The 24,771-nt window shown below is 46.4% G+C and overlaps 1 protein-coding gene across 2 annotated transcripts in view; it reads left to right on the plus strand.

The window, feature by feature from the left end:
- Positions 1-24,369, plus strand: part of KIF20B (kinesin family member 20B) — an 89,221-nt gene extending 64,852 nt beyond the window's left edge. For both annotated transcript variants that reach the window (XM_045024982.1, XM_045024984.1), the window contains exons 28-34: positions 518-685; positions 2,132-2,257; positions 3,679-3,882; positions 6,366-6,464; positions 14,517-14,664; positions 22,525-22,667; positions 24,152-24,369. In XM_045024982.1, coding sequence (XP_044880917.1) covers positions 518-685; positions 2,132-2,257; positions 3,679-3,882; positions 6,366-6,464; positions 14,517-14,664; positions 22,525-22,667; positions 24,152-24,229 — 966 coding nt within the window. In that variant the 3' untranslated portion in view covers positions 24,230-24,369. The remainder of the gene's footprint in view (positions 1-517; positions 686-2,131; positions 2,258-3,678; positions 3,883-6,365; positions 6,465-14,516; positions 14,665-22,524; positions 22,668-24,151) is intronic.
- Positions 24,370-24,771: the final 402 nt, after the last annotated feature.

Raw genomic sequence — 24,771 nt, forward strand, 5'->3', positions numbered from 1 at the left:
GAGCGGTCAGTGGTGCACTGTGGGATACCGCCCGGAGGCCAATACCGTCGATTTGCGGCCACACTAACCCTAAACCGATATGGTAATACCGATATTAGCGCTACTCCTCTCGTTAGGGAGGAGTACAGAACCGGTTTAAAGAGCCCTTTAAATCGATATAAAGGGTGTCTTAGTGTGGACGGGTGTGGTGTTAAATCGGTTTAACGCTCCTAAAACCGGTTTAAACGCGTAGTGTAGACCAGACCCAAGCTTGGGAGATCCCTGTAATCTCTATGTATGTCCTCTGTGCCCCTTTATCAGCTGGCATTGGTCACAGGTACTTTCTATGATTATCAAGTTAATACAGAGAATTAAGTTGCCTTTTTAAAAAAAAACTCATTTAATTTATTAAACATATGAGTCTAGCCCATTTCTTTACTGTTTTTTTGTTTTGTTTTTTGGTAAGTATGTCTGTCAATTTTGTATTTTGCCAATCCTTTCTCAGTGTGTATAGTTAGATTTGTAACATGTTAAACAGGATTATGGAACTGCAATAGAAGAACTAAGGAGACAGTTGGCTGACAAAGATGATACTATAAAGAAGCTAAAACAACTTTCTTGTCATGAAAATCCTAAAACTTTAAGGGTAACTGCATTAGCTGAAGAAGAAGAAAATAAAGGGAATGAATACCTCCATAGTAAACAGGTAACCTTATGTTTAGCAAACACTTTCTATAAATATGAGAAACTACTTACAAATGGTTTATTTTCTAATCTCACTGGCATCCATCCCAATGGCTCTTGGTACCTCCCTACATTTAACACGAGTAGAAAATCTTTTTTTTTCTTTCAAATATACTTTCATTAACCAAATTTCTAAGTACAAATTCTTTGATTTTAGTGGGAAAATCTATAAAGTAAAAGACACTCTCTAGCCAATAAAATATCAACTTCTCCACTTATGAAAACCCTATCTCTGTAAATGCCTGTGAGAAAAGTGGGGCTTCAGAACCTACCTAGATAGTTAACTAATAGAAGCTCTGTCAGTCTGAACTCTAGCAGTATGGCACAGGGAGAGGCGTGGTCTACAGATCACTAGGTTCCAAAGCATACAGAATTTATAGGATAAAACCAGTACTTTAAATTCCACCTGGAAATTTACTGGACGAGTGTGCAACTTGCAGAGCATTAGTGTTGCATGACAACCTTGGGATTATGGACCCCCATCTGGAAAATTGAAAGTATCTCTAGCTCACACCCTGTGCTGTACAGTTTTTCTGTGTCTGAGCCTTACCTGCGGGAGACTTGCAAAGTAGTTTCCATACCTCTCCAGAGGCATCCTTTGGTGCAACTGGTTTGTTCCCAAATAATTCCTCAAGTTACAAAGCTTTCGCTTTATATCATGGAAACTTCCTGTTCCTTCCTATTTCTGCCTACTATAACAACAAGAGTTTAAATTCTGCTTTATCCTTCCACTCACTAACCCTCTCTACTTCTGTGCATTGCTGCTTTCTACTGTCCGTTTGGTGTAAATGAGGAGTGAAGCTGGGCAGCAGAATGAGAAATTTCTTACCTGATTATTTTCTTTCTGTTAGCAGCTTCTCTAGTTCATTGAACCCAATCTGGTAGTTTGGTAAATGATTGTAATAAAACTTGTAAAAATAATAATTTTTTCTCTGAAGGGAGACACACACGTACAGTTGCTCTAAGGTTAGTTTCAATAATTTCAAGTTCTTGTCTTATTGCTATTAATTGGTTGCCGCTACACCTTTTGGAAGAACTTTTCTGGTGGCATGAGCTGAAGAGCAGGACTCAGTCCTGGACCTTCCAGCAACAACATAAAACTACCTCCAGATTCCCCAGGTGGCGGGTCCATTACCCATTTGTTATGAATGAGGAGAGAAGCTGCTAACAGAAAATTATCAGGTCTGAATATTTTCATGATATAGTAGTAGTGAAATGTTACAAAAAATAAGTACCTTTTGGATATTAACTGCATAGGTCTTTTGAAATGGTTTAATATTGTCTTCCTGCACAAACATTCATGAACTTAAATGTATTGAGCTTTTATATTGGAACATGTAGGTAGCTGAAACATAATTTTGAAGCTTACACTCTAGCATTGTTGTGACTCATTTTAAGTCTTTTACAGTTTAAGGAAAAACAGAGAGAGAATAATCCTATAGCTGGACAAAGTATCCCAATAAGCTGCAATGAAGTTAAAGACAATCTATTATCAAAATGTCCAAGCAGTGTATCTTCATTAGATGAAACAGAGGTTGGTATATAACTTTCTTTTAGGTGATATGTGATGATAAAGCTTTTGTCTAATGCACACAGTAAAGCTAAAGAAATTATGTGTATAATGTTTTAAGATAGCAGTTCTCAAACTGTAGTCCACAGGCCTCTTCCTGGTGGCTTGCGGAGAACTGACAGGTCACTTGGTGGTGGTTCTTTGTTTCTAGCTGCTTTAGAGGTACCCAGGCTTTTCACTAATGTCTGTTGCTGTACTGGAAAAAGCAATAAAAAGACTAAAGGGAGGGAGAGATGTGGTGGTGGGCAGTCTCCCGGCTCTGCCACGGACTTGGTGAATCCCGTTACCCCTTTGCATGTCTATAAAAGAAGTATAATACCTACTTCATGGGATCTAATTAAGGACTGACTGTGTTTGCAAAATGAGTGAGTCTTAGATGAGACTTTTTGTTAAGGCACTTGAAATGGACTACCCTTAAGGCAAGTTTGATACGCCTTCTTCAGATCAGAGCTCCCATGTGCAGGTTTAGAAGTGGGGCAAAGTCCCAACTCTCATTTAACTTGACCCTTTAAACTGCAAACTCTTTACTAACATGATATCTACATAATGAGCGATATCATTATAGATCCACCCCTAGCTTTGGAAATGAGAAGGTGCAGGGATTCTCACTAGAATTCTTCCTGGATGTGTGCTCCATTTTCTATATCCACTGTAAGTTAGGAACCCTAGTGGGAGCTGTTAGAAAGAAGGAGTTTTAACTTTCTTCCTTCTTTTCCTCAACCTCTGAGCTTTCTCGCTGCTGGATGGGGAGCAAGGTCTCAGTACCCTACACCTCTACCATCTTTGCTAATATAGAGGTGTGGAAAGGGTCTGCTACTCTATCCCTTTTCTAGCCTGTTTTCAGCTTGTCCTCTCCCTAAATAGCTCCTGTCCTTGGCTAATTTCCAAGTAGCAGTAGAGTGAAATTGATGTGATTCCAATGAGCTTGCTGCTGCCCACAGGATTCTGAGCAGCAGGAGCACAAACTTTCCAATCATATTGCTTGCTCTCTACTGTTGCTTCGGAAAGCAGTAAGCAGCGATAGAGCAAAGCTGGAGTTGTCTGTATCCCCGAGATGACTCAGTAAGAAAGCACTGCATTGGGTTCACATTTGGAAACATATTCGCCACCATGAAGACTAGAAACTTAATTTTTATTGGTTTTGTTAAAAAAAAAAAAAAAAAAAAAAAAAAAAAGAAGAGAGAGAAAAAAGCTTACATTTTACAACAGTTGAAGATGTAGGCTCCCTCACATGCCATGACAAGTTTCCCAAATGCCAATAGCTACTGAATGTGTGGATTTTTTTCAAGCGCTATTTTAACTTTTTATTTTTCATATCACAAAATTATTTTAAAGCTTGTTCAACAATACTTTTGTTCTCTTTAATTCACCCCATGTGTCTTCAGGACCATTCAGACACTGTTCTGGACTCTTCTGAAGTATCTACGGAAAATGGGAAAGGTAGCAGGTTTCCTAAACCTGAGATGGAGATTCAGTTCACACCTCTGCATCCCAATAAAATGGAAGTGAAACACCAGGGCAGTGCCTCACCAATGACTGTTAAAATGCCCAAGACAAGAAGGAAAAGGAAGAGTAATGAGCTCAATGAGGTAAGTCCTAAACTGAACACAAGCTTTTTAAAATTTACAGTACATAATTAGATTGGTGTTTGTGTACCTTACTGTATTGGCAGTGGAATCCTATCTTAAAATTGAAACACACTGTCCCTTGTGTATCTGATTCGTATTAGAGCCAGCTAAAAGTATTCCTAATTGTATGTTTTGATATATTTAGCCCAATACATGACTTTAAATGCATGTAACATGGTGTTAAAAATCTTTGTGTACCGTATAACTTATATATTAGCTATGCTGAGGCAGTTGAGGGTGGGATGTCTGTCTGGTGGGGAAGTGTAGTGTTGATTTAAAACTTTTTGTAGCTCCTATACTGTGGCTTTAAAAATTTGTCAAGGGTATCTAGTGCTCTGGATGAGCATCCTTTGTGGTGGCTTATCTTTTAGGGTGGAACAAAATATAAAAATGTTCTTCAGCTATGCAGATCAGCTACACAAAAATATTCTTTATAAATATTTGACTCTGTCTTCATTTACTTAAGACCTGAGAGTTGTGGCTTGACAAGGCTTTCCTTTCCTGAAACCAACCTGCCTTTTTCCTTTCCTACTTTAGTCAGAAGCAATTGTAAAATAATGCCAAAATGAAAGTCCATCTGTTAAAGTTAGTGCCAGATTGTAATATGAGAGCCAGGCCTCACACCCCTGGGGCAACATCATGGTACCTGTCAGCCAGTGGCAGCCCTTTCTTGTGAGTTTGATGTAGGTCTCTCTCAGCACTTCTAAAGAGGACTGGGATTGGCTGGTGGGCAGGAGGGGCACCACTCATAAAATATGGCTGTGGGTGGAAGCAGGCTTTTTTTCCTGAAAAAAGGGAAACCTTTGTGCTTCATTAGAACCTTTCACCCAAGAATCTCAAAATGCTTGTTTCAGCACACTGAGAAGTAGATAAGGAAAGTAGAGGCTTCAGTTCAGTGATCTTGGAAATGGTATTAAAAATCACAATTTCTATATTTTGTTGTTCTCAAAACCGAAGTGCAAAAAGTAACTGTTGAAGACTGTATAACTGAACATTGAACTGGAATTCTGCATTATAAAGTATTTTGGGAAAGAGAACATCCACAATTGTCTATTAAAATAACTTCTGTTTCTTCAACCAATTTTCTTCAAGAGCAATATGCTTTCAAGCTGCTGGAAAAGCAGATGTAGAAATAAGCGTACTTCTGAAAGCCTTGGTCAGGTATTGAACCTCTTTGTCTGGTATAGATGAGCAGGTTTCATCTAACATAGAATTGTTTGTGCTGTAGATGAGTACTTTAGAGATACTTTTATACTGAAATACTCACTTTTCATACCCCATTTAGCATTTAGATAAGTCACAATAACATTGCAACGCCACTGAACTAAAATTAGTACCTTCTAGGACTGTTTTCTTATCTGAATTTTATTGTGACCGAATTGTTTTTAGTCTGGACAATTTTCTATTCTAATATACTCCCAATTTTTTTCTAAATTGGACACAGACCAAATAGGAAAACATAAAAAAAACCAAACCCCTGAATATCAAAGTTAAAAGTACTGAATTATTTTGTTTATATTTTTCTGAAACTTCCAAACTATGATTTTACAGACACAGGGTTGAAATTAGTGGATAAATGTCAGGCATAACTGGTGGTAACATATTTTCAGCACTCAGACTAGAGGAGGAGAAGGAAAAAACTCCTTAGATACCTAAAAAATGCATGTGTGAGGGTTGGTTTTAGTTGAGACTTATTTAGCAGGTTTAAGATTTCAAATTAACAGTTTAACACAGGCTTCTATGTTTAATTCAGCAACTTCGTTCTTCACCGTATTAGCCCTTCGTTCCCTGCACAATTACGTTTGCTTGACAGACCATGTACCTGAAATCACTCCTATGTGTTCTATCTTCCTAAAAGAACCCAGCCACAAATGTTATCAAAATCCCATGCCAGGATTTTCAACTAATATATTTGATTATATCTTTTGGTTGAACTGTCAGTGTGCAATTTGGCTTTACACAGATCTTGGGGGGGGAAAAGTTTATTATACATGGAAGTGACATCACATCCCAAAATAGAAGATGCCTTACACTGACAGCTCAACAATGGTAAAATGCTACCAACCTGAATTTACATCAGAAAGCTAAATTTACTTTCATTTATTGAGTGACTTCCACCTTTAGTTTTAAGATATTTGACAAAAGAACACCCATAGAGATGAAATGATGGAGAAGAAAAATAGCAAATGTCAGAATGGGATAACTACCATTATTTCCAGTTGCCTTTAATTCAGAAGATTTAGACTTTGATTTAGGTGTGAATAAATATCTCTACTATGTACCACTCAGGAAATGCTGGCTAGTAGCTCATTAATATCTGATTATAGCACTTCAGATGTTGGCTGCTTCTTTAGTACGCATAACACTGCTGCTTCTCCCAGAAGAGAGTTTGTAAGCTGAGATGCAAACTGCATTTGAAGCTTACATATACTTCATTTTCTTAGGACTTTGTCAGGAGTGAAAACAAGAAAAATGCCACAACTACAGCTAACGTTAGTTCACCTATGAAGTCCGGTTCTGCTAAAATCAACAAGAAGAAAATGGTTTGTTTTATTCTGTTCTTCAAGTTGGTTTGGACATTTTTATGTGAATATAGATCTATGCAAATAAATAAGGGGCTTTGAAAAGGAACTTTTTGGTTTTACTAACCAGTAGTTCCACTTTATGTATATACTTGTCTGGCATCCTCATACCATCTTATGGTGCCATCCTATTAGATTCTGCAAGTGAGTCAAAGATGGTAAATCTGTATTAGGCAGGGAGATCTTTAAGGAATATCTGGATACTACAGGTAGTGGTGTAGGTGATTCTTCTTCGAGTGATTGCTCCAATGCATTCCAGTTAGGTGTGCGCGCCGCGCGTGCACGGCTTCTCCGGAACTTTTTCCCTAGCAACCCCGGCGGGCCGGCTGGCGCCCCCTGGAGTGGCGCCGCCATGGCGCTAAATATATACCCCAGCCGGCCCGTCCGCTCCTCAGTTCCTTCTTACCGCCCGTGACGGCAGTTGGAACTGTGGAGTGCTTGATAGCTCTTCACGTCCCTAGCTTTCTCTAGTTCATTGTTGTACATAGTTAGCATAGTTAGTTATAGTTGTTCAGTTAGCATAGTTAGTGTTAGTTAGTTAGGCTAAAAAAGGGGGGGTTCCCCCTTTTTTTGCCTTAGCCGGTGCGGGCTCATGCCCAAAGCACCGGGCTTTAAGCCCTGCACGGGGTGCCAGAAACCGATGCCCGTAGGAGACCCGCACGACGCGTGTCTCCGCTGCTTAGGCGAAGGGCACCGAACTGACAAGTGCCAGATCTGTTTAAAATTCAAGCCGCGGACCCGCAAGGATCGAGATAGCCGCTTAAAACAGATCCTCATGGAGGAGTCCCTCCAACCACCGGCACCGCCCGCGCCGCCTCCGCGGCCTCCTCCCGTGCAGGACACACCGCCGGCACCGACTGCGGCACCGCCGGCGAAGAAAGCGGCTGCGAAGACTCGGCACCGCTCCCTCTCGCCCGCCAGGAAGCAAAGACTGGCAAAGGCTTTGGCTCAGGCGCGCGTGCAGGATTCCGCCAAGGCGACTCCGCAGCCTGCAGCCCCTGTGGTGCCTCTGCACAAACAGTGCATTGCACCTGTGACTCCGGCGCCGCAAGGGCCGTCGAGTCCGGCGCCGCCTCGCTCCCCGGTGCCGTCCGTGGTCGAGCTTCGGCGGCCGTCGACGCCGGAGACGTTCGCCTCTGCGCGAGAGCTGATACAGCTCATAGAGGCTCCAGGCCTCCGGCCCCCGGCACCGCCGGCGCGGGCTGTCGTCTCCAGGGGAAAACCGGCGGCAATGGTCCGGCCACCCTCCATGGAATCGAGGCGTGGACGTCGGTCACGGTCCCGGTCTCGCTCCCGCACCGTCGACAGCTTGCCGTCCCGCCGATCGCGCTCCCGGCACCGCACCCCATCGCGGCACCGATCGCAGTCTCCTCGTCGGTCGAAGTCCCGGTACCGCTCCGTTTCGCGGTACCGGTCGCACTCCCGACGTCGCACCAGATCGAGGTCGCCACCAGCTAGGCACCGCCGGTCTCAGTCCCGGCACCGTTCCCGGCACCGAGACTCCCGCGGACGCTCCAGGCGTCGCAGTTCGCACTCTCGGTCGAGCTCCCGACACCGGTCGAGCTCCCGGCACCGCGGTGATCATGGTCGGTCTCGGCATCGGAGATCTTACTCCCGGTCGAGCTCCCGGCACCGGACCAGCCCCCGGCACCGGCGCAGCTCCCGGCACCGGTCGAGCTCCCGGCACCGGTCGAGCTCCCGGCACCGTGAAGACCGTCGAGCGAGGTCGCCTTCCCAGAGCCGAGGGGAAGAGCATCCCCCGGCGGTGTGCCCTGGACCCTCTTTGGCACCTCCCTGGCCTTCCCGCCCTGAGTCGGTCGCCTCCGGCGCAGAAGCCTATGGGCTCCCGCCTCCAACGCCGCCAGCCCAGCCTTGCGGGGCCCAGCAGTGGGGTTTTTGGGTCCCATGGGCACAATATGAGTCGGACGCTATGCCGGCTCTGCCGAGGCCTCCAGCGGCCCACCGCAGAGTCCCAGAGGCATCGATATCCCGACCACCGCCATCCCCACCGCCAGCCGTTCCGGTGGTGCCAGAGTGCCCCTCCGAACCCCCAGCCCACCACGCGGTGGACCCCTCTTCGGCTGAGGTCGTTCAGGAGTTATCCTCCTCATCCTCTCCCGATGAGGCAGTGGCCGGCGCAGCATCAAGGGAGCCGCCCCCCGTTGATGCGAAGGCGCATCAAGACTTACTCCGCCGTGTGGCGACGGCTATGGACCTCCCTATAGAGGAAGTAAAAGAGGACGAGGACCCCATCACAAACGTGGTGGGGTCAGACGTGCCACTCCGGGTTGCGTTACCTTTTGTGCGCACGGTCCAACGAAACGCCACCACCATTTGGCAAACGCCCGCTTCCGTGCCTCCCACAGCCAGGGGAGTGGAAAGGAAGTACTCAGTCCCTCCATCGGGCTATGAGTACCTGTACGTGCATCCAACTCCGGACTCCCTGGTGGTACAGTCCGTTAACGATAGGGAGCGTAACGGCCAGCCGGCCGCTGCCCCAAAGGCGAAAGAGGCAAGGCGGATGGACCTTCTCGGCCGAAAGGTCTATTCTGCAGGGGGCCTGCAGATGAGGATCGGTAACCACAGGTCCTCCTGGCCAGATACGTGTTCGACATACTCACGTCTCTGGCCAAGTTCACTGACCTCCTGCCGTCAACATCCCGCCAGGACTTCACCACAATGTTGGAGGAAGGGAGGCGGTCCTCTCGCTCCTCCATTACAGCCGGCCTCGACGCGGCGGACTCAGGGGCACGGACCTTAGCAACAGGGGTCACGATGCGGCGCATCGCCTGGCTCCAATCTTCCACCCTGCCTCCAGAAGTCCAGTTTACTCTCCAGGATTTGCCCTTTGACACCAAGGGATTGTTTTCGGAGAAGACGGATTCGCGGATCCAGTCGCTCAAGGACGGCCGGGTGGCGATCCGGACACTCGGGATGCATACGCCGGTTACGCAACGTAGACCTTTCCGCCCGCAGCCCTCCCGCTATCAGTCGCGGTACCGACCCTACCCGGCTCGGCGACCGGCCCAAAATCGCCGTCGCCCGTCGGGCAACCGCCGAAACCGGGGACAGGCCGCTGCCAAAGCCCCACAGGCAGCGAAGCAACCCTTTTGATGGGACGCACGAGGGCTGCACATCACTCTCCCCTACGGATCCTCATCGTTTATTTCACAACCGCCTCTCCCGTTTTTTCTTGGAGTGGTCCCGAGTAACGTCGGACGGCTGGGTGCTCAGCACGGTCCACTCGGGATACCGTCTTCAGTTTGTTTCTCCACCTCCTTCCCACCCACCTTCCCTGTCCCTCTTCAGGGACCCCTCTCACGAGCAAGTCCTCCTACAAGAGGTCCAGACTCTGTTGAGCGTGGGTGCCATAGAGGAGGTGCCTCCCTCCAGGCGGGGCAGGGGATTTTACTCCAGGTATTTCCTCATCCCCAAGGCAAAAGGCGGGCTACGTCCTATCCTGGACCTTCGCGGGCTGAACAGATACCTACTCAAGCCCAAGTTCCGCATGGTCACCTTGGGGACCATCATTCCCTCCCTGGATCCGGGAGACTGGTTTGCGGCCCTCGACATGAAGGATGCCTACTTCCATGTCGCTATTTACCCCCCTCATCGGCGCTACCTTCGGTTTGTGGCCAACGACGCCCACTACCAATTCGCCGTGTTGCCATTCGGCCTTTCGACCGCCCCCAGAGTATTCACCAAATGCATGGCGGTCGTCGCCGCAGCGCTGCGACGGAACCAGATACACGTATACCCGTACCTGGACGACTGGCTGATTCGCGGTCTGTCCAGACAGCTCGTGGAGAGTCAGATAATAGAGGTCCTGGCCCTCTTTCGGCGCCTCGGTCTTCTTGTCAACACCGAGAAGTCAACTTTGATTCCGACGCAGCGAGTCGAATTCATTGGGGCGGTCCTCAACTCCACGATGGCCAGAGCCTGTCTCCCTCGCGCTCGACACCAGACGATGGTCTCCATCATCCGAGACCTCGTCAGTTTCCCGACCACGACGGTGCGGTCATGCCTCCGCCTCCTGGGCCACATGGCATCGTGTACATACGTCACCGCGTACGCACGACTTCACCTTCGTACGTTTCAGTCCTGGCTCGCGACGGTGTACCGCCCGCATCGCGACGCCATCGACATGGTGGTCACAGTCAACAGGACGGCTCTCGACTCCCTCCGCTGGTGGCTCGACCCGGAGGTCGTGTGCGCCGGAGTTCCGTTCCACCCTCCCCGGCCATCGGCAACGTTGACCACGGACGCCTCTGCGCTCGGATGGGGGGCTCACCTGGGAGACCTCCACACTCAAGGCCTCTGGTCAGCAAGCGAGCTCACACTCCACATCAATGTCCGCGAGCTCCGAGCAATCCGTTTTGCATGTCACACCTTTCGGACCAAGCTGCAAGGCCGCTGTGTGACAGTATTCACGGACAACACAACAGCAATGTTCTACGTGAACAAGCAGGGCGGAGCCCGCTCGTCACCTCTCTGCAGGGAAGCGATCCTCCTGTGGGAATTCTGCGTGGCCCACTTCATTCACCTGGAAGCGTCCTTCCGGGAGTGCAGAACACGCTGGCCGACCATCTCAGCAGGTCGTTTCTCTCCCACGAGTGGTCCCTCCGTCCCGACGTTGCTCTCACGATCTTCCAGAGGTGGGGGTTTCCCCGGGTCGACCTCTTCGCCTCCAAGGCGAACAGGAAGTGTCTCCAGTTCTGTTCGTTCCGGGGGCACTCGCCGGGCTCTCTGTCGGACGCTTTCCTGTATCCGTGGCAGACTCACCTCCTCTATGCCTTCCCTCCGTTTCCACTCGTGCACAGAGTGCTCCAGAAGCTTCGGAGGGATCGAGCCACCATGATACTCGTGGCTCCAGCCTGGCCGAGGCAGCATTGGTACACCCTGCTGCTCGAGCTCTCCGTTCGGGAGCCCATCACCCTCCCGTTGTGGCCGGACCTCATCACGCAGGACTTCGGCAAACTCCACCATCCGAATCTGCAGTCCCTCCATCTTACAGCCTGGTACCTGCGTGGTTGACCCACGCAGAGAGGGGCTGTTCGGCGGCGGTGCAGCAAGTCCTGCTTGAAAGCAGAAAGCCTTCCACTCGTACCACCTACATGGCAAAATGGAAGAGGTTCGCGCTCTGGTGTGACCAGCAAGGGCTCAACCCATTCGTGGTACCTGTCCCTACCATCCTAGATTACCTATGGTACCTTAAGGAACAGGGTCTGGCGGTTTCCTCCTTGCGGGTCCACCTCGCATCACTGTCCGCCTTTCGTCCGTCGGTGGAGGGTCGAACCATCTTTTCCAATCCGATGGTCTCCCGCTTCCTGAAGGGCCTCGACCGCTTGTACCCGCCAGTACGTCGCCCTGCCCCGACCTGGGACTTGAACCTCGTCCTGGCCAGGCTCATGTGTCCGCCATTCGAGCCTATGGCCACGTGTTCTCTCCTCTACCTCTCCTATAAAACGGCATTCCTGGTTGCCATAACGTCTGCAAGGAGAGTCTCGGAGCTCCGAGCGTTGACGGTGGGCCCCCCCTACACCGTCTTTCACGCTGATAAGGTGCAGCTTCGTCCTCACCCGGCCTTCCTACCAAAGGTGGTCTCGGCCTTCCACCTTAATCAGGACGTCTTTCTCCCGGTTTTCTTTCCGAAGCCCCATGCTTCGTCCCGGGAGCAACAGCTCCACACTCTCGACGTCCGTCGGGCGCTGGCGTTTTACATCGACCGGACAAGGTCCTTTCGGCGTTCCACCCAACTCTTCATCGCAGTCGCTGATCGCATGAAGGGCGAACCGGTCTCTACCCAGCGCATTTCCTCCTGGGTGACTCAATGCATCAGGTCATGCTACGAGCTTGCTCACGTGACACCATGCCGACTCACCGCTCACTCTACAAGGGCACACGCCTCGTCAGCCGCCTTCCTGAACCATGTCCCCATCCAGGACATCTGCAGAGCGGCCACCTGGTCTTCGGTCCACACCTTCGCCTCCCACTACGCGTTGGTGCAGCAGTCTAGAGACGATGCAGCCTTCGGCTCTGCGGTATTGCATTCCGCCACGTCTCACTCCGACCCCACCGCCTAGGTAAGGCTTGGGAATCACCTAACTGGAATGCATTGGAGCAATCACTCGAAGAAGAAAGAACGGTTACTCACCTGTAGTAACTGTTGTTCTTCGAGATGTGTTGCTCCAATCCATTCCAGACCCGCCCTCCTTCCCCACTGTCGGAGTAGCCGGCAAGAAGGAACTGAGGAGCGGACGGGCCGGCTGGGGTATATATTTAGCGCCATGGCGGCGCCACTCCAGGGGGCGCCAGCCGGCCCGCCGGGGTTGCTAGGGAAAAAGTTCCGGAGAAGCCGTGCACGCGCGGCGCGCACACCTAACTGGAATGGATTGGAGCAACACATCTCGAAGAACAACAGTTACTACAGGTGAGTAACCGTTCTTTCTGTTGCACAGCTTCTCTCCTTATTCATTACTCGTGGGCTAATGCCTCTCACCTCTGGAACTTGGAGGTGGTCCACTGTTGTTGCTGAAGGCTCCAGGGCTAGGCTCTGCCCTTCAGCTCGGGCCCCTCCATATTTTCTGCCTCCAGTGGTGGCACAAGTTGATGGTTCAGTTTCTCCCAGCCTCTTGGTTTTAAAATCTTTGTTTGTATTCATTTTTGTGCAGTTGTGACTTTAATCTTCCTCCTCCTCCTTCCCTGGATTGGGTAAATAGCAGCATAATGATTTCAAACACCTGGATCTGCAGCTGGAGTACCACCTTTTCAGACTCCTCTGCCCCCACTCAGGCATGGCAGAGCTGTCCTGCAAACATCTGGCTTAAATCTAAGCAGTGCCCCTGACATGAGGCAGCACTTACAGGCTTTACAGAGGGTGAATTTGCCCTGCCTGTGGCCAGCCAGCTGACACTGACAATGTTTGATTCTTCTATCAGTTTTTTCTATTTATAAAATAAGTTTCTCTCCACTGTTACTGTGCTAAGAACTCTCACAAACAGAGGAAACTGACTGGCTAGATTAGTAATGGTATTTGTAATGAAGTATCATCTACAGGCCCAAATCACGTCGAGCTAGGAGCATTTGAGGTGGGTGCTGTGCAAAGGCGTAGTTATACACAGTCACACCTAGTCCTGGATTTGTATAGACCAACCTTTGTATCTACATAGCAAGAGCCCCACTGATTTTAAAAGGGATCCCCATGGACACACAGGTGTGTCTAAATGGATCCTATAGAAGAATCAGGGCCTAAATCAAGTAAAGAAACAACAAATGGGAAAACGGGAATGTTCTGTTCAGGGGAAACCCTGAAACTAACTAGACACAATGCTGCCTAATACCCAGTAACAATAAAATAGCAGAAAAATAACTAACTTCCTTGAATCTTTCAGTCATAATAGAGTAGGCAAAAAAAATCCAGATAAGTGATGATTTTTATTTTTATTTTAAAGTTCTGCCTTACAATTGTTTAATGTTGCTGAGTGGTATTAAACTGCCACCATTTCCCACGATGATATGGTGAAACAATCCATGTACAGTATGTCCCAAAAATTGTTTGGAAAGTACTTTGAAATCCTCTGAAGTGCAACAAAATTGTGTGGTGTTAAAGCTTTCACAGAGTAAGTATCAATATGCACACAGTACATGGAGTGAAATCCTGGCCCCTTTGAAGTCAATGGGAATTTTGCCACTGATTTCAGTGAGGCCAGGACCCCTGGTTTTTATAATGTTATTTATACTTTGGTGGATTTTTTTGTTGAAAAACATGGTTTTGTTAAACTCTGTTGCAGCCTGAATATTCAGATTGACTTTGCTATGCATATTGGTACATACACAAGTGTCCTTAGTCCTCAAAGGAAGGGAACAGAGTTAGGTATAAATTAATAACTGCAGTCCATATGTAATGTTAAAAAGTAAAAATGAGACAGCGGATTATCAAACTTAATTTGTGGACTAAAAGATAAGTGAAATTGTGGTTCTCTACTTAAAATATTAACTAGTATTTCTGTTTAGATGGCCACTACACAATCATTTAGAAAGGAATACCCCTTAAGAAGACAAGTATCAGCTTCAAGTACAAAGTCAACTCAGAAAAAAGATGGAACCCTACAAAAGCTTGGAGATTTCTTTCAAAGTTCTCCTACAATTATTCACGCCAAAGGTTTGTATAGCGCAAACTAGAAGACCTCTCTTTTTCTGTGATTCCTATTAGAAAATGTAGAAAGAGGACAGGTGGCTAAAGTAATATATTGGCTTGCAAATATGGCATAGTAACTGCTTCACAAATGCAATGTATGGCTGTTTGTTCTGCAGCCCAGGTTCTTCCACAATTCTGGACATCTGGGCCACTCTCCTCTCTCTGTGCAGCTCACAAAGGTTGATTGGGCATTATCTGGCCACACCCCCTCTGCTCCTGCTTGCTGCCAGATTCTCTGCTGCCGCAGCAGTGGGCAGTGGCAGTTTCTTTTGCTCCTGCCCTTACTTCTTCTAATTTAACTTTTCTGCCCAGATTTTTGGGCAGTGGGGAGCAGTTGTTCTCCCTCCTTGACATTCCTCCTTCTCCTTGGGTCAGTTAACCCTTCAGGGGTTTAACCCTCCCTGAGCCTCTGCTGCAGTGTCTCCCTTCTGGCTCCTCTGCCCCTCATAGACATGGCAGAGCAGCCAAGAAAGTACTGGGTTAAATCCTAGCAGTGCTCTATATGTGAGGAACTCTTCCCAGGCTTGGCAGAAGCCAAATTGTGCCCAGCCTGCATTCAACCTTCCGTCCCTAACTCCGCTAGGTCCCAGGCTGTGAGACAGGCAGGCAGGTGGAGTCCCATACACACCAAGGCAGCCGCGAGTCCAACTGGGGAAAAATGGACCAGGAACACTAGTGCAGAGGAAGGAAAGACTCCAGATCCAGAAGCGAAGAGGACCCTGACCATCTCAGGAAGTAAGTCCCAGGAGACCCCTGCAGAATAAAGAGGGGAGGCTTGTGGGGCCACAACTCCCTCCCACCTCAAATCTTAAAGTGGGTCCTGAGCATTCTGGGGAAAGAAGCAGGTATTTTAATCAACTTCCTTCCCAAGTCAGCCAGGATGGCTTGGATAATGAATTCCCACTCCCCTCCCAGCAGGGGAGGATTCTGAGACAGACCGCTTGAGAGGGCTCTAGGCCCTAAAGAAGGTAAGCCACAAGAGGCCTCACCAAAGCCACAGAGACCTTCTGCATTCCCAAAGCACACAAATAAGATTAAAAAACAAACAAACTAAAAAGGGGAAGCAAAACCCCAAATAATCCAGCGATACGAGTCCTTTGACTCCTCTCTCTTCCTCTACTGAGGAAGGCAAGTTACCTGGCTCAGAAATCTGAACAGGCTTCTGTAAGCCTCAGTGTAAATTTCTCCCCTCAAAATCCTCCCCTGAGGCTGCAGTATCCCTTCACTCCTCCTTTGAAGAACCAGCCTGATAAAGTCAAGCCTATTAACAAGAGCAATCTCAGGGTCTATAAAATTCAAGAACCGAAGAGCTCTGTTGCTGAGACACCAAAGGTTGATGCTCCTATAGCATCCCTCACCAGGGACGTGATTATTCCCTCCGAACGGGAGTTCTACCCTAAGGAACCCAGGGATAGAAACATGGAGCCCACTCTCAAAAAGGGCTCTGAAGCCACCTTCACCATCCTCCTGAGTGTCCGTGGCAGCAACCTGCTTTCCAGAAGCTTCTCATTTCTGGCTAGAAGATCTCAAAGCCTTAGGGCGATCTTTGTCCTTAACGTCAGCTCCGCTTTAGAGAGAGTCTCTCTAGCAACCACAGTATTTGTAGCTGAAGCCTCAATGGATGCAATGAGGTTCTCAGCCAGAGCCATGGCTTCCACCTCGTTAGCCAGGTGCCACCTATGGCTTCGACCTTGGAGTGTGGATATTCACTCTAAGCGGGTCCCAAGCTTTGCCAAGTTTACAGGCAAAAAGCTGGGATACAGTGGTGGTTAACAATGCAGCAAATCCAGACAATCTCTCCCCTCCCCACTAAGCACCCTCGGGAGGCACTATAGTCCAGCCTTCAAACAGAGGAGCTCCTTCCCTTGTTAGCACAGAAGTGCCAGCAAAGGGGCAACAGATTCCCAAAGGGACAACAGTAGAATCACAGTCCAAGGGGGAAAGTCGAGATGAATGTCCGCCACACATAAAATCCACTTTGACAAATCACATAGGCTTCCTCCCAGAGCCGAAGCTAAGGGGCAAGATTTCCCATTTCCTAGGGAAATGGTCTTCATACACCACTGACAAGTGGGTCAGGGAAATAGTGAGCCTGGCATTGGAACTCTCACTGAAGGACTGTCTGGATATGTGGACTCTCTACTCAGACCCTATGTTACCAGCACTCCCAGCTATCTCCGTGACACCACTGATTTCCTGAGGAAACTACAATGCATTGGTGACCTTCCAGAAAACACCATCCTAGCCACCATGGATGTAGAGGCTCTCTACACAAACATCCCACACACTGATGGAATACAAGCTGTCAGGAACAGTATCCCTGATGATGCCACAGCACAACTGGTTGCTGAGCTCTGTACCTTTATCCTCACACACAACTATTTCAAATTTAATGACAATATATATCTCCAGATCAGTGGCACCGCTATGGGCACCCGCATGGCCCCACAATATGCCAATATTTTTATGGCCGACCTGGAACAACGCTTCCTCAGCTCCCGTCCACTCACGCCCCTTCTCTACCTATGCTACATTGATGACATCTTCATCATCTGGACCCATGGGAAAGAGACTCTGGAAAAATTCCACCATGATTTCAACAGCTTCCACCCCTCCATCAACCTCAGCCTGGACCTATCTACACGGGAGGTCCACTTCCTAGACACCACGGTGCAAATAAGTGGTGGTCACATTAACACCACCCTATATCGAAAACCTATCGACCGCTATGCCTACCTTCATGCCTCCAGCTTCCATCCCGGGCACACCACAAGATCCATTCTCTACAGCCAAGCACTGAGGTACAACCATATCTGCTCTAACCCCGCAGACAGAGACCAACACCTAGAAAATCTCCACCAAGCATTCTCAAGACTACAGTACCCACACGAGGAAATAAGGAAACAGATCAACAGAGCCAGATGTGTACCCAGAAGCCTCCTACTGCAAGACAAACCCAAGAAAGAAACCAACAGGACTCCACTGGCCATCACATACAGTCCCCAGCTAAAACCCCTCCAACGCATCATCAGGGATCTACAACCCATCCTGGACAATGATCCCACACTTTCACAGGCCTTGGGTGGCAGGCCAGTCCTCGCCCACAGACAACCTGCCAACCTGAAGCATATTCTCACCAACAACTGCACACCGCACCATAGTAACTCTAGCTCAGGAACCCACCCATGCAACAAACCTCGATGCCAACTCTGCCCACATATCTACACCAGCAACACCATCACAGGACCTAACCAGATCAGCCACACCATCACCGGTTCATTCACCTGCACGTCCACCAATGTAATATATGCCATCATATGCCAGCAATGCCCCTCTGCTATGTACATTGGCCAAACTGGACAGTCTCTAAGGAAAAGGATAAATGGACACAAATCAGACATTAGGAATGGCAATATACAAAAACCTGTAGGAGAACACTTCAACCTCCCTGGCCACACAATAGCAGATTTTAAGGTGGCCATCCTACAGCAAAAAAACTTTAGGACCAGACTTCAAAGAGAAACTGCTGAGCTCCAGTTCATCTGCAAATTTAACACCATCAGTTTAGGACTAAACAAAGACTGTGAATGGCTTGCCAATTACAGAACCAGTTTCTCCTCCCTTGGTTTTCACACCTCAGCTGCTGGAACAGGGCCTCATCCTCCCTGATTGATCTAACCTCGTTATCTCTAGCTTGCTTCTTGCTTGCTTATATATATACACCTGCCCCTGGAAATTTCCACTGCTTGCATCCGAAGAAGTGGGTATTCACCCACGAAAGCTCATGCTGCAAAACGTCTGTTAGTCTATAAGGTGCCACAGGATTCTTTGCTGCTTCTTCAGAAGAAAGATTCCCCAGGTTCTACTCCATCTTCTTCACTGTACAGAAGTACAGGGAGTGGGGAGGTGTCAGAGCCATTCTCAACCTCAAAATAAAGTTTCAGATGGAGACCCCGGCTGTGGTCTCATTCTTTGTCCCAGGAGCACTTCTTGGCTTCCGTAGATCTAACTGACGCATATCTCCATATCCCCATCAGACTGTGCCACCACAGATTTCTGAGGTTCATCTGCAGCAGGAAATATTATCAGTACCGAGTACAGGCCAAGTAGGAGTGTTCTTCCCCCAGGGTTTTTAAAAAGTGTTGGGGGGAGCGAGACTCAGGTTACAGGGAATTCACCAGTACCCTCGATGACTACATGATCTGAGCTTCATCAGTCAGCAGCACAGAGGATTTTCCAGGAGCATGGCTTCGTCAGTGCCAACAGAAGGTCTCTGGTTCCATCCAGGAATTTGTTTTCTTATTCCCAGGCTGCAGGAGGCCTACTATAGCACTATTCCTCCAACTGCTATGACTCCTGGTGTCATGCATAGGGATCACTCCATGGCACAATCACACATTAGTATGAATGCTTGAAAACTTCTAAAGATGTGGGAACACACCCCAGAATATCAAGTACAGTTTCTAACACAGATGTTCGACTCCTTATAATATTGGTCGCCCTATAACAGTGACTGCAAAAGCATGCTCATCTGTCTTCCAGACCCTTTAGTCCTTGGAACTAATGCCAGCCTGGAGGCCTGCGGTGCTCATTTGGAGACCCAAACAGTCCAGGGCATCTAGAGTGAGGAGGAAAAGGCTCACAACATAAAGTTCCTAGAGCTGAGAGTAATTAAGCTAATTCTGCAAAGGTTCCAGCCCACCATAACGGGGAACTATTACCTGATTCAATCAGACAATATTACTATGGTCACCTATTTAAACGCCCAAGGAGGAACAAGGAGTCCAGCATTACACGCAGAAGCAATGGAAATTAATGGAGTGGGTGGAACAGTTCCTCCTTTCCCTCAGAGTGATCCACATCAGAGAAACCTGAACCAAAAGGCAGACTGGCTCTGCCAGCCCAGGATTAACAACTCCAAGTGGTGCCTGAATCAGGAGGTTTTCAATTTAATCGTTCAGATGTTCGGCCTCCCCAACCTGTTCTCAAACTATATGAAATGCAAAGAGGCCAAAATACTTCACAAGGGAGGCAGACTCCAGATCCATGGGGACAGATGCCTTACCACACAGTTGGCCACAGGGCATACTTTACACATTTTCACTCTTTTCCACTACTGGGAAAGGAAGTCCAAATATTAAAACAAGAACAGGCAACGGTAAACTGATAACTTCTCATTGGTCAAAGATCTTGGTTCTCACACCTGATGGAGCTGAAACTCCACCTTCTGTGGAGATCAGATGTCCTCTCATAAGGTCCTCTTCTTCACCCAAACTCAAAATGATTTCAACTAATAGCCTGGCTATTGAGAGGGAATTGCTAGAAGGTCTCAGTCTGTCCTCCAGTGTAATTAAAATATTGCTTTAGTCTAGGAGAGTATCCACACTAAAAGCATACTCTTCTCGCTAGTTCAGATTCAACAACTGGTGCCAAGAGCACAATGCAAATCCCAGAAATCCAGGAATTCCAACCATTCTTGACATTCTCCAAGAAGGAATAGACAGAGGCCTTCAGCCCAGTACCATTGCACATCAGATATCTGCTCTTAGTAGTGTGTTATTTTCAGGATCCTCGGGCTCCCTGGCAAACAGTCCACAGGTTCTAAACCAGATTCCTTCAAGCAAAGTAGCCAGATCTGCAATGGGATCTTCTGCTAGCTTTGAGGGCCCTGACAAGCCATCCCTTCAAGCTTCTGACTTCAGTGTAGGCCTTTAATTTATCCATTAAGGCTGGTTTCTTAGTAGCTGTCCTGTGTGCCAGGCAAGTATTGGAGATGGCAGCCGTATCTATACAAGAACCATACAAGAGGTGCTTTGGACACCAGAATCCTTTCTTCCTAAGGTAAATTTCTCCATCCACACTTCTCAAGAAGTTGTGCTTCCGTTGTGTCCAAAATCACAATATCCAACTGAAAAAGGCATGGCACACCTTAGATGTCAGAAGGACGTCAAAAGTCTATCTGAAGTATACAGAATCCATGAGAAAATCAGGTTCCCTATTTGTGTCTTTCGATCCAAAATGCCAGGGACTCAGATTCTAAGTCCTATTGTGGAAGCCTACAAATCACCAAAGGCTTCTGTTCTAGCAAGGATCAAGGCACACTCCACAAGATTCTCAACAACCTCAAGAGCAGAACGAGCAAGTGTGTCACTTCAGAAATTTGAAAGCTGCCACTTCGTCTCCAGCTTCTACAGAGGCCTCCTTTGGCAGGAAGGTGCTGCAGGTGGTGGCCCAGAAATAATACAGAAATAATACAGACTCTTGAACAAGCTGACAAAAAGGGGAGTATTTCTTTCCTACCAACTTTTGTTTCATAACCCTCCCTACATCTCTTCACTGCTTGCTACTCCCCAAACATCCAGAAGCGTGGGAGATGCTGGGGAGAAAAATAAAAAAATTATTTTTGATGATTTTCCATTTTGCTAGCAGCATCTCCCACAATACTCCCAACCCTGGACGGCTCATGAGTCAAGGGTGAGATATTGGAAGGGTTACCATATGACCATCTTCTTTGGTCTAATATACATAGTTGTTTTAGCTCTGGAAATATTTGTTAATGTTATGCAAATTTTATAGTTTGGGAATAACTCATCTGGCAGCAAAACAGGAGCAGAGAAGGCATGGCCAGACCATGCAGTGCCAGAATGCTGATCTGTCTCTGTAAATTGCAGAGAAAGTAGAGCAGCCCTGACATCCAGAATTGTGGGAGACGCTGCTTGCAGAAAGGAAACTTTTGGTTGGAAATTTTCTGTTCTCTTGAGCATACTTTATCAGCCTATCCTAAGTTGGGCTGTGTTGGATGTAAATGAAAAGCACAACTATTGTTTTATTTTAGCTTTTCTAATTTAAAAACAGAATTACTGCCCAATAAAACATCGTAAGATGAATAAAGTATTTGCCATTCTTTATTGTTTGTTTGTTTCTATAGTGGTTGTGATCAGCACCTATTTTATTAGGCACTGTACAAACGAAAAAGGCAGTCTCTGCCCTAGGGAGCTCCCAATCTAACAGGTAAACAGTGGGGTGGGAGGACAAGATTATAACTAGGCTTGGAAGGATTCGATTTTTATCGATAAATGTCAGTGAACATTGATTTCACTGTACACACGCAAACAGACAAAATATTTCTTTTACTGATAATCAAAATTTACAGATAGACAAAATAAGAAAGATGCAGCTTGAGAACTTTTTAGAGTTTGATTTTAAGGATATTTACTTCATTTATATTTTGATGTGTGATCTTGACAATTTGTGTTTGAACAGTTATAAACTTTTAACTTTTGGTACTCCGTCTAATGTCATTACATTATTGTCTGAGTCCTCTAAGGGAATTTTTTTTTTAAAGTGCTTTAAAAATTGATAGTCTACATTGGGGGAAAAAAAGAATTATGCATGTGCTTTAATTTGTCAAAACTATAATGCTCACTATTTTGAATTAAGTTTATAAGAGGACATGATTCTGAAATTTATTTCACCTGGATAGGTAAGAGTAATTTCAAGGAAGTCAGTGGGATTGCTGTACAATTGACAGCGGAATCAAACTCCAAATCTGTCCCTTCCTAGGAAGTGAAAAAGTTACTTAATTTCTTAATTTAGCTTAATTTATTTGGGGGACACACGTTTGCTGTGATTCATATTTTCTAAATCTCTTTTTAAAAAGTCAAATGTGTCTGTATAGTAAAGCAAGGTTTTATTTGAACTGTTTCCTCTTTAAAAACCTTTTCAGCTGTGATTAGAGGAATTTATTGTAGCTTTTTAAATATTCTCTTGTTTACTTTTAATTTGTTTATAAATAATAAAATATTAAAATAAAATGTCTTGTAGCAAAGAAGCTGATTGCAACAATAAGCTCCCCCAAATCGACAGAAATGGAAACTCACAAAGCAAAGGAGTTCAAGCCGAAACGAACCAAGCGAAAGCTGTACTCAACTGACATTTCCTTTCCTTTAGACATTCCTGGTGATGTGGTAAGTGACATACTTTCCACACACACTGCAGTGAGATAAGTTAAGTCAACCTGAGATATAGTTAGTTTACAAAAGTGAGTTAAAAATAGTGACATGTACTTCAGTTCCCCTGACTCTACCTTGCCAATCTTTGTGGTTTTACAGCTGCATCTTCTTTTTTCTCCTCTTATCTCGCCTCTCTTTGCAGCTGTTTGTAAGGCCTGTATGAATGGGAGAAGCTGAGTTGCTCTACAGGGGATATAGTGAAAGTGCTGCCAAATGCACAAACTGACCCATTCCTTTCTCTAGTCATAATCATTTTGGTGTGGGGCAACAGAAACGTTTTCAGCTATTGTAGTTAACAAGAAGTGATTTTTGTTTTCAGTTGACTGCATCGCTTTAAATGTAAAAGGGAAAAGATAAATGGAAATCGATACCTATATAACTAATTAATGAATAAGGAAAATACTTGGTTTAAACCCTGAGGATGAGATTCTGTGCTGCATTGCCAAGACTACAGGCCTGTCTAAGCTATGGAAGTCTCCTGGAGCTGCCCTCTGATTACCTAGAAGCTCCACAGCCTTGCATGCTGGGGCACCATGCTGACACATCCCTCCTAGCGCAGTCCCTGACACGTCCCATACGCCAAAGTTTGCAAGAGGGTTCTTGGAGGACAGCTATATGGCTCTCTGCAGTTCTTGCACTGGAGGGATGCTCCACCAGCAGGAAGCAGGGCTTTTAAGAACCCTCTGTCCTGCTCTGGTCCTTTTCCCCATTGTGAAGGGGCTAGAGCAGGGAGTGAGGATCTCATTCTTGTGCCTCAATCCTACAAATTCCTATGCAAATGAGTAATCCCATTAACTTTAGTGAGAGCAGTCTGAAGGGGGGGAGAGATGAAGGGGGCGCAGAAACTAGACTGCATAGGATCCAAGATGCTGGACAAGCCAGAGAAGGTCAAGGGAAGATTAAACTTTTGTTCTTGTTTTGTTTTGTTTTACATGTTGTATGCAGTGGTGATGTAGCCAAGCCAGTCCCAAGATATTAGAGAGACAAGGTGGTTGGTAATACTTCACTCACCTTGTCTCATTTTTTTTTATTTTGGTGAGTTAGTACTAGAAGTTTAAGAATGGAAATTGTTTCCAATCAGAATGGTTTCTATGGTTTACAACTTATTCTCACATTAATTTCTATGCAAACATAATCTGACACATCCTAGTCTTTGCTAGGATTTTTTTTTCATGAAATATATGTGGAGCTCTGTACATTGACCTAAGACTACTATGGATCCTTTAAAAAAAATTCAGTAGCAATATTGTGCAATTTATTATGAATACAGCTCAGGAAGACACTAGAAAATTGGTGGGTGTTTTATGCAGCTAACTGCATGAATGCAGCCATCTGTATACAGATATCTAGAATTATCTATCGAGTGACATTGACATACAATTCCATATTAAACATTTATCTGAGGAAAAGCAAAAATAACTTTCAAAATGTCTTTTTAGATTGTTATGGATGAAAAGGAAAAGGAAAGTGATCATCTAATCATCAAGCGACGACTGCGGTCAAAAACAGCAAGATAAACGGTCATGTAGAAGCATGTTTACACAATTCTTAATCAGGTCATATTTCTATTGTATTATTTTCAGTTGATTGTATATAATAAATTGTAGCTCCTTTATTATACTCCCACTGCCTCTATAGTTTTTCTTTTGTGTTAAACCTTCAGAAGTACTGTATAAAATCGTGAATCCATTAAAGCTGAAATGTAGTTCAAAAAAAGTTTTTACATCTGTGACTTGTTTTATAACTTGATGCCTTTTTAAAAGGGTCCAGGAATGCCACTCTTAAGTGAACATAATAACAGCCACACTGGGTCAGACCAATGGTCCATCTAGCCCAATATCCTGTCTTATGACAGTCACCAATGCCAGGTGCTTCAGAGGGAATGAACAGGCAATCATCGAGTAATCCTTTCCCAATCACCCATTCCCAACTTCTGGCAAAGACAAGTTATATAGGGAGTATATCTGGTACTCAACCATGTAATCCCTCTGTGTGTGTGTGTGTGTGTGTATTTGTAGTACTCCTCTGTAGACCTTTGTCGTACTCCATCTATAACCGA

Source organism: Mauremys mutica, chromosome 7, assembly GCF_020497125.1.
Source record: "Mauremys mutica isolate MM-2020 ecotype Southern chromosome 7, ASM2049712v1, whole genome shotgun sequence".
Taxonomy (NCBI): domain Eukaryota; kingdom Metazoa; phylum Chordata; order Testudines; family Geoemydidae; genus Mauremys; species Mauremys mutica.